Source organism: Oncorhynchus masou, chromosome 32, assembly GCF_036934945.1.
Source record: "Oncorhynchus masou masou isolate Uvic2021 chromosome 32, UVic_Omas_1.1, whole genome shotgun sequence".
NCBI lineage: Eukaryota > Metazoa > Chordata > Actinopteri > Salmoniformes > Salmonidae > Oncorhynchus > Oncorhynchus masou.
Genome location: NC_088243.1, coordinates 17,640,456 through 17,656,131, shown reverse-complemented (window position 1 = coordinate 17,656,131; position 15,676 = coordinate 17,640,456). Strand labels below are relative to the sequence as shown.

General features: G+C 40.9%; 1 protein-coding gene across 1 annotated transcript in view; it reads left to right on the top strand.

Moving 5' to 3' along the window:
• LOC135525649 (protein transport protein Sec23A) overlaps positions 1–5,992 on the top strand; it is a 41,227-nt gene extending 35,235 nt beyond the window's left edge. The window contains exons 16-18 of the mRNA XM_064953397.1: positions 2,818–2,973; positions 3,062–3,127; positions 4,512–5,992. Of these exons, the coding sequence (XP_064809469.1) occupies positions 2,818–2,973; positions 3,062–3,127; positions 4,512–4,601 (312 nt within the window). The 3' untranslated portion in view covers positions 4,602–5,992. The remainder of the gene's footprint in view (positions 1–2,817; positions 2,974–3,061; positions 3,128–4,511) is intronic.
• The last annotated feature ends 9,684 nt before the right edge of the window (positions 5,993–15,676 follow it).

Below are 15,676 nucleotides of genomic sequence, written 5' to 3'. Positions count from 1 at the left end.
ATGCGAAACAAATACAAAAATTAGGAACACAAGGCTTTATTGTTGGGGGGTTTTCAGAAATGTTTTGTGAACGACTAAGAATGGCTTTGAGATCGACCAGTCGATCGCAAACGACCGATTGGTGACCACTGATTGAAGTGGATTTAAGATTTAATGTGACATCAATAAGGGATCATAGCTTTCACTTGGATTCACCTGGTCAGTCTGTCATGGAAAGAGCAAGTATTCCTAATGTTTTGTACACTCACTTTATCAATAATGGCTGTTGATACTGAAAGGCTTTCGACCATCTTGAATGGTCTTTTCTATTCAAATATTTTGAAGCTTTCAACTTTCCAACTGAAATAGTAAATGCAATACAAATATAATATAAATTACCTTAAGCAACAATATACAGAAATAATATACTGAACAAAAATACATAAATGCAACATGTAAAACTCTTGGTCCCATGTTTCATGAGCTGAAATAAAAGATCCCAGACATGTTCCAAATGCACAAAAAGCTTATTTCTCTCAAATTTGGTGGACAAATTTGTTTACATCCCTGTTAGTGAGACTTTCTCCTTTGCCAAGATATTCCATCCACATGACAGGTGGCTGTGTTTTTCTGTGACTAGGTACTGACCTAACATAATCGTTTGGTGTGCTTTCGTCGTAAACCCTTTTTGAAATCGGACACTGTGGCTGGATTTTCAACAAGTTTATCTTTAAAATGGTGTAAAATAGTTATATGTTTGAGGAATTTTAATTATGGGATTTCTGTTGTTTTGAATTTGGCGCCCTGCAATTTCACTGGCTGTTGGCGAGGTCGGACGCTACCGGCCCACATATCCCAGAGAGGTTAAGTACAAAAAGGTCAAGGTATTAGAGTGGCCATCATAATGCCCTGACCTCAATCCTATAGTAAATTTGTGGGCAGAACTGAAAAAGCGTGTTTGAGCAAGGAGGCCTACAAACCTGACTCAGTTACACCAGCTCTGTCAGGAGGAATGGGCCAAAATTCACCCAACTTATTGTGGGAAGCTTGTGGAAGGCTACCTGCAACGTTTGACCAAAGTGAAACAATTTAAAGGCAATGCTACCAAATACTAATTGAGTGTATGTAAGCTTCTGACCCACTGGGAATGTGATGAAAGAAATAAAAGCTGAAATAAATCATTCTCTCTCCTATTATTCTGACATTTCACATTCTTAAAATAAAGTGGTGATCCTAACTGACCTAAAACAGGGAATGTTTACTAGGATTAATTGTCTAGAATTGTGAAAAACTGAGTTTTAATGTATTTGGCTAAGGTGTATGTAAACTTCCGACTACAACTGTATATACAGATGACTTAAGTAATCCCATTACTGACCAATATGAAAGCAAATTTTACAGGTAGAATAAACCTCTTCAAAATGGCATGGCTCCCAAATATTTAATATTTATTCTCGGTCATTCTAATTACCCCACCAAATACATTCTTTAAAAAACTATACTCCTTCATAACAAACTTTTTTTATGGGCAAATAACGCTCATAGAAATAAAAATGTAAGTTTTAGAATTTCCTAAGTCTGAGGGGGGTTTTAACCTTCTAGACTTAGAATTGTATCAACTCGCCACCCAGGGTTTTTTACTTGCGACATATAGTTAAGTGCACTAAAGAGGAACAAAGGGTACATATTGAAGATGCGCTTGTGCATCCCCACAATCTTTTCACTTGTCTATTTTCAAAGGATTAAGTGAAGAACATTAACTTCATAGTTAAGAACACTATAACAATATTGATGAAAATTATACGTTTTCTACCAGAACTATTATCACTCCCCAAAAACACAACCCTATGGAACAATCCTTGGATACCTTTTCATAATTCACCGATAATATGGTCCACATGGAAAACTAAAGGCATAGAAACCGTAAATGACTTGGTAATAGGAAATATATTTATTTCTTTGACAAAATTAAAAAGCAATTTTGGACTGCAACTTAATTATGTTTGATTTGAAATCTCTTGGTCATCAGAGCAATCTTGAGGGAATCCTATTTAAGTCAGAAAAGGATGTTCATATGATAGGTAAGCTATACAGAACCTTCCAGAGAGCATATCCAACTGACAACCTCTTAGAAACAATATAAACTATTGGAACCAAGACTTATATTAGCACAAGATGGAGGGAATGTTGGAGCATAACTAACAAATTTGTTAACGAAAATGTACTCTTAATATTATACAAGAGTCCTGTCATAAGTTTAAAACTAACAATGACTCAATTATCCATGCCTTATGTTAATGCTATAAAGTCCAGACATTATGGGCGGAGTCAGAAAGTTAGCTGTCAGAAGTATTACATTGTAAATGTACTTTTAATCTGTTTGCATATTTCAAGATATGGCATATGAGGGTGCATAGAGATACTTTTCTCAGCAATCATCTTTCAAAAATGTATACTTAAATTGGAAATCAACCAATACTCCATCGTTAACACAATGGAGATGTCAGATGCTTTATTATCTAAATATTGAAAATACATGGATGACGGAGACAAACAAAATGGTGCAGTTTGAGGCCATGTGGCGGAGAGGGATGCGGCGCTGGGGGGGTGAAGTCGTTGATATTTGTATGTGTATGTTTTGTATTGTTTGAAAAAAAGAAATACATTATATCCAGTGTCATTGATTGCTAATGAAATAATGTCAATCAAAACCAATCTGCTCCTAAACAGACTTCTCTTAATTTCTTAGATCTGTAAACATCTACATGTAATTATTCATGTCTTCAGGACATCTCTAACTGGCCTCTCTCTAACCATTTCTCTCTGTCTATCCATCAGACTGTGTCTCAGTGGCGTAAGGCAGGCTACCAGGAGATGCCCGAGTACGAGAACTTCCGCCACCTGCTGCAGGCTCCAGCGGACGACGCCCAGGAGATCCTGCACAGCCGCTTCCCTATGCCCCGCTACATAGACACAGAGTTTGGCGGCTCACAGGTACATACACACACTCCCTAAAATGTATATGAATGTCAACTGTCAAGTCTATTCAACTTCCTGTATTGATGTTCTTGTTGTTTTCTAGGCTCGTTTCCTGCTATCTAAAGTTAACCCATCACAAACCCACAACAACATGTATGCATGGGGCCAGGTAAGACTTCTACTGATTCTTATTTTATTTTTACCCAGGAACTAGAGAAGATACTATTAATAAAAAGTACATACTGCTAAGGATGGTGTTTTTAGTATTTTATTATGTAAAGGATAAGCACATTGTCTCTTTCTGAATGGCATGTGTGTGCAATAATGACTGTTGATCCTGGAGGAGCATAGGGTCCACCTTGGTTCAGCCTGACTCAGCTTAATGTTGTATTGAAAGTCATCATGTAGCTGGAGAGAGAGTGTCCCAACTCTTACTTGTTGTCCGTTTCTTTTACACAAGCAGGTAAAGTCTACACAAATTAGTGTAGTCATCTTACATTTTTTAGTGGATAATGAAGGTGTAACTTAGTGGCTGTCGGCGCCATTCAAGATGAGGGAGGATACTCATTTTTTTCATGAGCATGGCCTTATTTCTATTACAGCATATTGGATGACTGTCACTCATAATCCATTCACCCAGCTCAATGTAACATCGATAGGTTTAGGCTACTACGTGATACTCAGATTTTTCCTATACTGAATGATCATGAGGTTGCTACAATCTTGTTTATGAATGAAAGTTTACAACTTAAGTGCACAGGTCGAGAGCACATTTTGAGTAATCAAGGTGACAGACAGTGGCACATTCATTACTGCCTTGCACACTATTGCCTGCAGCTAGTTGGTCTAGGATGTAACCATTAGTTCAACAGTTGCAAACAAGAGTTTATATTGGACAAATTCAGGTATGTTTATCCCTGTTTCATTCAACAGAATCGGTGGAATGAATACACCTCTCATCATGTGCAAACACAATTTACTTTCATAGCTGCCACATTCAAACAGCATGATCACTTGGCGCGTTGTATAATTCCTAATTATATCTACTCACTCTCCTTCTCTCACCTTTTCCCTTCGCTTGTGGACTTCAGTGTACAACATATCAACTCTCTGTGACCATGCAAAAAAACTTTCCAAGCCAAACCTTCATATCATTACCGCTAATCGCTACAAACAGCATGCATCTTTGTAACCACATTAGCTAACGTCATACTCAACATAGCTACTAGAACTAACGCATTAGTAAAACCCGCTAGCTACTATCATGCAGTACAGTCAGTAAGCAGTTTAGCAGTTACACTGGTGGGCCCCAGTGGTAATACATTGATAAAGCCACCAGCTTACCTTGACTTGGAAGAGTTTTTGTGTTTTTTAATACATTATTTGGTGACGTGAATAGTTTTATTTAAAAATGGGAAAAAAATTATTTTTTAATTATTTTTATGAAATTCACTGAGGATGGTCCTCCCTTTCCTCCTCTGAGGAGCCTCCAGGGTGTAACCACTTTCCCAGATTATATAACTGAATTCCACTCTCGTCCTCTCTGTGTGTAGGAGTCAGGAGCCCCAATCCTGACAGATGACGTCAGTCTACAGGTATTCATGGACCACCTGAAGAAGCTGGCTGTGTCCAGCGCTGCCTGAGACTGAGACAGATCCCATAGTAACCACTGAACGTCAGCATCACAGACCATGGTTCCACCTCATCATCCACTCAACAGCAGACCTGGGTGCAGATTGTATTTGTTTTCTTTCAAGTACTTAATCTGTGCTTGTTTGAGCTTGTCTGGCGCAATAAAGCCAATGGAATAGACCCAAAAGCAAACCCCTCCCATCTGGCACTCAAGACCGGCTCAAACACTTAAAGTATTTGGAAGAAAACAAATACTATATGAACCCAGGATTGCTCAACAGCAGTCAACTCATACTATACTTGGGAAAGTCAACAACCAGAAGAGGATATGTCTTCCTCTTTCTCCTTTTTAATATTGAAAATGGCTATGTACAGGAAAGTGACGAAATACAGAAAATGATCTGCAGGACAGCCTTTTTATGTGACTAGTCGGTGGTCAATGATTGTAAAAAGAACAAACAAAAGAAAACATCAGTTGGTGACTGCTAGCTTAAATGTTTGGTCCCGGATCAGTATATGAATCGTAAGATGAGTCTGATATTTATGTAGATGTACTTTCCCCTCAGAACACTAACTCACCCAACATCCAGTTGGAGACATTTTATTGGATGTTTTATTTTGATGCTTCAATGGCAATACGTCTAGTTTATCTAGAACAATACAGCATCCAGACTTACTTTATATTACATTTTCTGTCTGTGTTTCTATAAAAAAAAAAAGTATATCAAACAGAGAAATGTGTAATACTATCGTCCAGTCAATCAGAGCTGTCATAGCTGCAGGCTTACAGAAAGAGAAAAGGTGGGTGTTGTATCGTCAGTTGGTAAAGCTTGGGGAATCCAATACAACTTAATTGAATTTGTTTTCTGTTCTCCCTGCGTACACCACAGAATAATAGGTTATTTTCAGACCTTTAGTGTGTGCTATCTAATTAATGTTTGTCATTCATATCAAACACTCATTGTGGTACAAAACCCTGCCTAGTACAGATGTTGGATCGTAATTTGATCACCTTGTTGTGGAATAACTTTCCTGCAATGCATTATATTTAACAGTTGTAGTGTATTTTAGGTTTAAAAAGGCTTCGGAAGTTTGTAATGTCAGAATTTTCCTTTACTAAAAATGTAACAACCCTGAGAAAAATGGCCATTAATTATAATAATCCACATAATTTACATTTTCTATTTCTGCAGGATTATTTTCCTGCTGTAGCAAACTGGTTCAAATGAAGATCCTACATCTGTACTATACAGACAGTGGTACTATCATGCTCCACGATACAGACAGATTTCCAGAGTATTAAACCTGCCCTCCCTATTCTCGGGATCTCATATCATATCTGCCTTGTTACTAACAGTGTTAATTTTGACTTTTCTAATAAAATACCTCACTGTAAAAATAATTTTTGTTGACTATTAACACTTTCTATTTGATTTAGTTTGAGTGATGCTGTTTTCAACTAAATGTTTTATCAGATTTTATGAACTTTTACAGTTAACTTTCAAAATAAAGTAAACTAGGGCTGTCCCCGACTAAAATAAATATTGGTCAACCAAGAGTCGTCCAATTGATTTGTACAAATTTTCAAAAGTGTATTTTTCCATATATTGACACTTCCTATGTGGTTTAATCAAATCAACTATATGCACTGAGCTTGCATGATGTTTTAAGCACACTGTCTGATTAAATAATGACTAAACACAAATTACTAGATGAAGTCGGACTAGCGATTGATTGTGCCAGGCAGGGCTCAGACTTGCTACTCTGTGTTTTAAAAAAGAGACCGCGAGTGACTGTGACTAGCACCCGTTGTCACTCCTCCACCGACCACCACATGACATCAAAGTGTATCAAATCAAATTTTATTAGTCACATGCACCGAATACTTGAAATGTGAAATGCTTACTTACGAGCCCCCAACCAACAATGCAGTTTCAAAAAATACAGACAAGAATAAGAGAAAAGTAACAAGTAATTAAAGAGCAGCAGTAAAATAACAATAGCGAGACTATATACAGTCGTGGCCAAAAGTTTTGAGAATGACAAATATTAATTTTCACCAAGTCTGCTACCTCAGTTTGTATGATGGAAATTTGCATATACTCCAGAATGTTATGAAGAGTGATCAGATGAATTGCAATTAATTGCAAAGTCCCTCTTTGCCATGCAAATTAACTGAATCACCCAAAAACATTTCTACTGCATTTCAGCCCTGCCACAAAAGGACCAGTTGACATCATGTCAGTGATTCTCTCGTTGACAAGGATGTGAGTGTTGATGAGGACAAGGCTGGAGATCACTCTGTCATGCTGATTGAGATCGAATAACAGACTGGAAGCTTCAAAAGGAGGTTGGTGCTTGGAATCATTGTTCTTCCTCTGTCAACGATGGTTACCTGCAAGGAAACACTTGCCATCATCATTGCTTTACACAAAAAGGGCTTCACAGGCAAGGATATTGCTGCCAGTAAGATTGCACCTAAATCAACCATTTATCGGATCATCAAGAACTTCAAGGAGAGTGGTTAAATTGTTGTGAAGAAGGCTTCAGGGCGCTAAGAAAGTCCAGTAAGCGCCAGGACCGTCTCCTAAAGTTGATTCGGCTGCGGGATCAGGGCACCACCAGTACAGAGCTTGCTCGGGAATGGCAGCAGGCAGGTGTGAGTGCATCTGCACGCACAGTGAGGCGAAGACTTTTGGAGCATGGCCTGGTGTCAAGAAGCAAAGAAGCCACTTCTCTCCAGGAAAAACATCAGGGACAGACTGATATTCTGCAAAAGGTACAGGGATTGAACTGCTGAGGACTGGGGTAAAGTCATTTTCTCTGAATCCCCTTTCAAATTGTTTGGGGCATCTGGAAAAAAAGCTTGTCCGGAGAAGACAAGGTGAGCGCTACCATCAGTCCTGTGTCATGCCAACAGTAAAGCATCCTGCGACCATTCATGTGTGGGGTTGCTTCTCAGGGCAACTTTTCCCAATCATCCAGGATAGTTTGGTGACAAATAATGCCTTTTCCAGCATGATGGAGCACCTTTCCATAAGGCAAAAGTGATAACTAAGTGGCTCAGAGAACAAAACATCAATATTTTGTGTCCATGGCCAAGAAACTTCCCAGACTTTAATCCCAATGAGAATTTATGGTCAATCCTCAAGAGACGGGTGGACAAACAAAACCCCACAAATTCTGACAAACTCCAAGCATTGATTATGCAAGAATGGGTTGCCATCAGTCAGGATGTGGCCCAGAAGTTACAGCATTGCCAGGGCGGTCAACACGGCAAATATTGACTCTTTGCATCAACTTCATGTAATTATCAATAAAAGCCTTTGACGCTTATGTAATGCTTGTAATTAGGGTAGCCTAGTGGTTAGAGCGTTGGACTAGTAACCGAAAGGTTGCAAGTTCAAACCCACGAGCTGACAAGGTACAAATCTGTCGTTCTGCCCCTGAACAGGCAGTTAACCCACTGTTCCTAGGCCGTCATTGAAAATAAGAATTTGTTCTTAACTGACTTGCCTAGTAAAATAAAGGTAAAAAATGCTTCAATTTTCCATAGTAACATCTGACAAAAATATCTAAAGACACTGAAGCAGCAAACTTTGTGGGAAATGAATATTTGTGTCATTCTCAAAACTTTTGGCCACGACTGTACAGGGGAGTACCTGTACAGAGACAATGTGCGGGGGCACCGGTTAGTTGAGGTAGTATGTACATGTAGGTAGAGTTATTGAAGTGACTGTGCATAGGAGACAACAACAGAGAGTAGCAGCGGTGTAAGGGGGGGGGGTGGCAATGCCAATAGTCTGGGTAGTCATTTGATTAAATGTTCAGGAGTCTTATGGCTTGGGGGTAGAAACTGTTTAGAGGCCTCTTGGACCTAGACTTGGCATCGTGCGGCAGCACATGCGGTAGCAGAGAGAACAGTGTATGACTAGGGTGGCGGGAGTCTTTGACCATTTTTAGGGCCTTCCTCTGACACCGCCTGGTATAGAGGTCCTGGATGGCAGGAAGCTTGGCCCCAGTGATGTACTGGACCATTCACACTACCCCATGGAGTGCCTTGTGGTCGGAGGCCGAGCAGTTGGTATACCAGGCAGTGATGCAACCAGTCAGGCAGGATGCTCTCGCTGGTGCAGCTGTAGAACCTTTTGAGGACCCATGTGCCAAATCTTTTCAATCTCCTGAGGGGGAATAGGTTTTCTCGTGCCCTCTTCATGACGGTCTTGGTGTGCTTGGACCATGTTAGTTGTGGACACCAAAGAACTTGAAGCTCTCAACCTGCTCCACTCCCTGTGCTGAGGATCCGCGTGGCAAATGTGTTGTTACCTTCCCTTACCACCTGGGGGCGGCCCATCAGGAAGTCCAGGGTCCAGTTGCAGAGGGAGGTGTTTAGTCCCAGGGTCCTTAGCTTATTGATGAGCTTTGAGGGCATGATGGTGTTGAACGCTGAGCTGTAGTCAATGAATAGCATTCTCACATAGGTGTTCCTTTTGTCCAGGTGGGAAAAGGCAGTGTGGAGTGAAATAGAGACTGCAACATCTGTGGATCTGTTGGGGCGGTATGCAAATTGGAGTAGGTCTAGAGTTTCTGGGATAATGGTGATGTGAGCCATGACCAGCCTTTCAAAGCACTTCATGGCTACAGTAGTGAGTGCTATGGGTCAGTAGTCATTTAGGCAGGTTATCTTAATGTTCTTGGGCACAGACACTATGGTGTTCTGCTTGAAACATATTGGTATTACAGACTCGGACAGGGAGAGGTGGAAAATGTCAGTGAAGACACTTGCCAGTTGGTCAGTGCATGTTCGCAGTACACGTCCTGGTAATCCATCTGGCCCCACAGCCTTGTGCATCAACTGAATGTTAAATGACTTTCCTGTCAGGTATTTTAATTGTCTACTTGTTGAATGTTTGTGAAGTCTTGATTTGTAATTGTTTGTAAAGTCTTATTAATTGGTGTTGGACCCCAGTAAGATTCGTTAACGTTACGGCATTAGCTAATGGGGATCCTAATACAAATGATAAATTACAGCATAGCAAAGATTAAAAACAGTCAAATTTGTAAAATAGTTTACTTGACATGTCATTGAGTGAGGCTTGGTGCTTGCGGAATCAGTAGGCTATTATTAAACAAAAACTCAAACAGGCAACAAGCAGGAACTGTCTTATTTCTGTAGATATATTGATTATTTATAAAACCAGGCACATTTATTAGTTAGGTTATTGATTATAGACCTAATTAAGTTGAGGTTTGCTCTCTCATCACTTTTCTTAGACAATAAGGCAAGGCCTGATTTCTCATCTCATTCTGCTGCTGCCTCCTCCACATTGTTCTTAACACCAATATGCTGGTTAACTTTGCTATTATGCACATAACAACATGGTCTAGGAAAAGGCACCAATTCAACAGCTCACTGATGTGCTTCTGAACCCCGGACCCCAACCACTATCCAACGCGGGAGAAAGCGCATTTGTTATAAATATAATTTTTATTAGTGTTGCACCATTGTTCTTATGTAATTTAACCATATACAACTTCAGTAGCACGTATTAGACTGATGGACTGTGCCATCCCCATGGCCTCCACAATGGATTAGTCCACTCAGACGGGTGCCAATCACACCATGATTTAAAAAAAATCTATATATTTTGCTACTACTCAACTAAAGAAATCTCAGTCGACCAACAACCTAACGACCAAACAATCGACCAGTCAACTAAATGGGGTCAGCACTAAAAGAAACACCAACATAAAGTGTCTTAATAGGGCGTTGGGCCACCACGAGCCAGCAGAACAGCTTCAATGCCCCTTGGCATAGATTCTCCAAGTGTCTGGAACTCTTTTGGAGGTATGTTCCTACATGCTGCCCTTCTCCTTGAAGTTGTAAGGCACAATCACATCCTGAACTGAAGAGAACCAGAGCAGTTAACTGAATTGGCACAAATGTTTTTTACTTAAAAGATATGTTGGTTTGAAAGTCAGGCATTCAAAGAAAGCACGAAAGAACATCCATAGCACTTGCAATGGATAAAAAGCTATTCTCTGACATTCAGTACACACAATACCCAATAATGACAAAGCGAAAACAGTTTTTTTGAGATTTTTCCAAATGTAAAATAGAAAAGAAAAAATAAATACCTTATTTACATAAGTATTCAGACCCTTTTTCTATGAGACTCGAAATTGAGCCCAAGTACATCCTGTTTTCATTGATCATGCTTGAGATGTTTCTACAACTTGGAGTCAACCTGTGGTAAATTCAATTGATTGGACATGATTTGGAAAGGCACACACCTGTCTATATAATGTCCCACAGTTGACAGTGCATGTCAGAGCAAAAACCAAGCTATGAGATAGAAGGAATTGTCCGTATACCTCCGAGACAGGATTGTGTCAAGGCACAGATCTGGGGAAGGGTACCAAAACATTTCTGCAGCATTGAAGGTCCCCAAGAACACAGTGGCCTCCATCCTTCTTAAATGGAAGATGTTTGGAACCACCAAGACTCTTCCTAGAGCTGGCCGCCCGACCAAACTGAGCAATCGGGGGAACCCGATAGTCACTCAGAGTTTCTCTGTGATGGGAGAACCTTCCAGAAGGACAACCATCTCTGCAGCATTCCACCAATCAGGTATTTATGGTAGTGGCCAAAAGGAAGCCACTCCTCAGTAAAAGGCACATGTCAGCCGGCTTGGAGTTTGCCAAAAGGCACCTAAAGGAGGCTCAGACCATGAGAAACAAGATTTCTGGTCTGAAAAAACAAAGATTGAACTCTTTGGCCTAAATGCCAAGCGTCACATCTGGAGGAAACCTGGCACCATCCCTACGTTGAAGTATGGTGGTGACAGCGGCAGGGACTGGGAGACTAGTCAGGATCGAGGGAAAGATGAATGGAGCAAAGTACAGAGAGATCCTTGATGAAAACCTGCTTCAGAGAGCTCTGGACCTCAGACTTGGGCGAAGGTTCACCTTCCATCAGGACAATGACTCTAAGTACACAGCCAAGACAGCGCAGGAGTGGCTTTGGGATAAGTCTCTGAATGTCCTTGAGTGGACCATCCAGAGCCCGGATTTGAACCTGATCGAACATCTATGGAGAGACCTGAAAATAGCTGTACAGCTGACAGAGCTTGAGAGGATATGCACAGAAGAATGGGAGAAACTCCCCAAATACAGGTGTGCCAAGCTTGTAGCGTCATACCTAAGAAGACTCGAGGCTGTAATTGCTGCCAAAGGTGCTTCAACAAAGTACTGAGTAAAGGGTCTGAATAATTATGCAAATGTGATATTTCATTTTTTGAAATTAGCAAAAATGTCTAAACCTGTTTTTGCTTTGTCATTATGGGGTATTGTTTGTAGATTGATGAGGCAAAAATAATAATAATTCCATCATAGATCAAGGCTGTAACGTAATAAAATGTGGAAAAAGTCAAGGGGTTTGAATACTTTCCAAATGCACTGTATACCAGCAGAGCGCAGCAGATCTCACTGAACTCTGAGGTTATCCATTTCCAGTGAGAACGTTCACTGTGTGGCATTTCAGTTGTAGAATAGCACCACAGCCATTGTGCAAGCAGCTTTTCACTGGATCAGACCTCAAAATGTATCTATTGTTATTGTTACGTTTACATTTTTAAAATGTGTCCTTTATTTAACTGGGAACAAATTCGTATTTACATTGACAGACGACACTGGGCCAATTGTGTGCCGCCCGATAGGACTCCCAATCTGAACCTGAAATTACATTTGAAGAGAGATGAGTCAACTGTTGCATTTAGCTGCACATTGTCTGGTAACCTTACATGAGGCATTGTTGGTCACATGTTAAAGGTTACATGCAAATGACTCATCGTTCCCTAATAAGCTCTACTCTGTTCAAAGTAAGCAAAGCACAATTTTTTCACGTCAGCCACTGATATAGTGTTATGAGCAAATGACAAGAGCATACGAGAAAAGATACACGAAAAGATACAAGAGCATACAATTTGGTATTTCATTAGGATCCCCATTAGCTGTTGCAGAAGAAGCAGCTACTCTTCCTGGGGTCGGCACAAAACATGAACACATGACAAAATACATAACACCAATAGGCAAGATCAGCCACACAAATACTGTATATATATGAAATGTATATATAATACAAGAAAATAACAGAATAGACTAACAACAGCAAAAAGAATGGGTAGTCTGTTGATGAAAAAGACACTGAAATAGACGAATCAAAGTGTTGTATGTACTGTATGTATGTTGCCCTGGAGACCAAGTGAGCAGACATTCTATGTAAGGACCCTAGTCCAGTATCCCATGGTTTTAGAAGCTTCTGATAGGCTAATTGACATAATTTGAGTCAATTGGAGGTGTAAATTTGGATGTATTTCAAGGCCTACCTTCAAACTCAGTGCCTCTTTGCTTGACATCATGGGAAAATCTAAATAAATCAGCCAAGACCTCCACAAGTTTGGTGGTCTACAATTTCCACAAGTCTGGTTCATCCACGGGAGCAATTTCTAAATGCCTGAAGGTATCATGTTCATCTGTACAAACAATAGAACGCAAATATAAACACCATGGGATCACGCAGCCATCATACCACTGGGACACTGTAAAGTCCATGGAGAATAAGAACACCTCCTCCCAGCTGCCCACTGCACTGAAGATAAGAAACACTGCAACCACTGATAAATCCACTATAATACTTCTGGCCCTTCCACTATAATTGATAATTTCAATAAGCAGTTTTCTACGGCTGGCCATGCTTTCCACCTGGCTACCCCTACCCAGGTCAACAGCACTGCACCCCCCATAGCAACTCGCCCAATCCTTCCCCATTGCTCCTTCTCCCAAATCCAGTCAGCTGATGTTCTGAAAGAGCTGGAAAATCTGGACCCCGACAAATCAGCCGGGCTAGACAATCTGGACCCTTTCTTTCTAAAATTATCTGCCAAAATTGCCACCCTTATTACTATCCTGCTCAACTTCTCTTTCGTGTCGTTTGAGATTCCCAAAGATTGGAAAGCAGCTGCAGTCATCCCCCTCTTCAAAGGGGGGGACACTCTTGAACCAAACTGCTACAGACCTATATCTATCCTACCCTGCCTTTCTAAGGTCTTCGAAAGCCAAGTCAACAAACAGATTACCAACCATTTCGAATCTCACCATACCCCCTCTGCTATGCCATCTGGTTTCAAAGCTGGTCATGGGTGCACCTCAGCCACGCTCAAGGTCCTAAACGATATCTTAACCGGCATCGATAAGAAACATTAATGTGCAGCCGTATTCATTGATCTGGCCAAGGCTTTCGACTCTGTCAATCACCACATCCTCATCGGCAGACTCGACAGCCTCAAATGATTGCCTCACCTGGTTCACCAACTTCTTCTCTGATAGAGTTCAGTGAGTCAAATCGGAGGGTCTGCTGTCCGGACCTCTGGCAGTCTCTATGGGGGTACCACATGGTTCAATTCTTGGACCGTCTCTCTTCTCTGTATACATCAATGATGTCGCTCTTGCTGCTGGTGAGTCTCTGATCCACCTCTACGCAGACGACACCATTCTGTATACTTCTGGCCCTTCTTTGGACACTGTGTTAACAACCCTCCAGGCAAGCTTCGATGCCATACAACTCTCCTTCCGTGGCCTCCAATTGCTTTTAAATACAAGTAAAACTAAATGCATGCTCTTCAACCGATCGATGCCTGCACCTGCCCGCCTGTCCAACATCACTACTCTGGGTGTCTCTGACTTAGAATACGTGGACAACTACAAATACCTAGGTGTCTGGTTAGACTGTAAACTCTCCTTCCAGACCCACATCAAACATCTCCAATCCAAAGTTAAATCTAGAATTGGCTTCCTATTTCGCAACAAAGCATCCTTCACTCATGCTGCCAAACATACCCTTGTAAAACTGACCATCCTACCAATCCTCGACTTCGACTTGTCATTTACAAAATAGCCTCCAATACCCTTCTCAACAAATTGGATGCAGTCTATCACAGTGCCATCCGTTTTGTCACCAAAGCCCCATATACTACACACCATTGCGACCTGTACGCTCTCGTTGGCTGGCCCTCTCTTCATACTCGTCGCCAAACCCACTGGCTCCATGTCATCTACAAGACCCTGCTAGGTAAAGTCCCCCCTTATCTCAGCTCGCTGGTCACCATAGCATCACCCACCTGTAGCACACGCTCCAGCAGGTATATATCTCCGGTCACCCCGAAAACCAATTCTTTCTTTGGCCGCCTCTCCTTCCAGTTCTCTGCTGCCAATGACTGGAACGAACTACAAAAATCTCTGAAACTGGAAACACTTATCTTCCTCACTAACTTTAAGTACCAGCTGTCAGAGCAGCTCACAGGTTACCAAACCTGTACATAGCCCACCTATGATTTAGCCCAAACAACTACCTCTTTCCCTACTGTATTTATTTATTTTATTGATTTATTGATTTATTTAGCTCCTTTGCACCCCATTATTTTTATTTCTACTTTGCACATTCTTCCACTGCAAATCTACCATTCCAGTGTTTTACTTGATATATTGTATTTACTTTGCCACCATGGCGTTTTTTTGCCATTACCTCCCTTATCTCAACTCATTTGCTTACATCGTATATAGACTTGTTTATACTGTATTATTGACTGTATGTTTGTTTTACTCCATGTGTAACTCTGTGTCGTTGTATGTGTCGAACTGCTTTGCTTTATCTTGGCCAGGTCGCAATTGTAAATGAGAAATTGTTCTCAACTTGCCTACCTGGTTAAATAAAGGTGAAATTAAAAAATTAAAAATAAATACCGCTCAGGAAGGAGATGCATTCTTTCTCCTAGAGATGAACGTACTTTGGTGCGAAAAGTGAAAATCAATCCCAGAACAACAGCAATGGACCTTGTGAAGATGCTGGAAAAAACAGTTACAAATGTATCTATATCCACAGTGAAACGAGTCCTATATTTACATAACCTGAAAGGCCGCTCAGCAAGGAAGAAGCCACTGCTCCAGAACAGCCAAAGAAAAGCCAGACTACAGTTTGCAACTGCACATGGGGACAAAGACCATACTTTTTGGAGAAATGTCCTCTGGT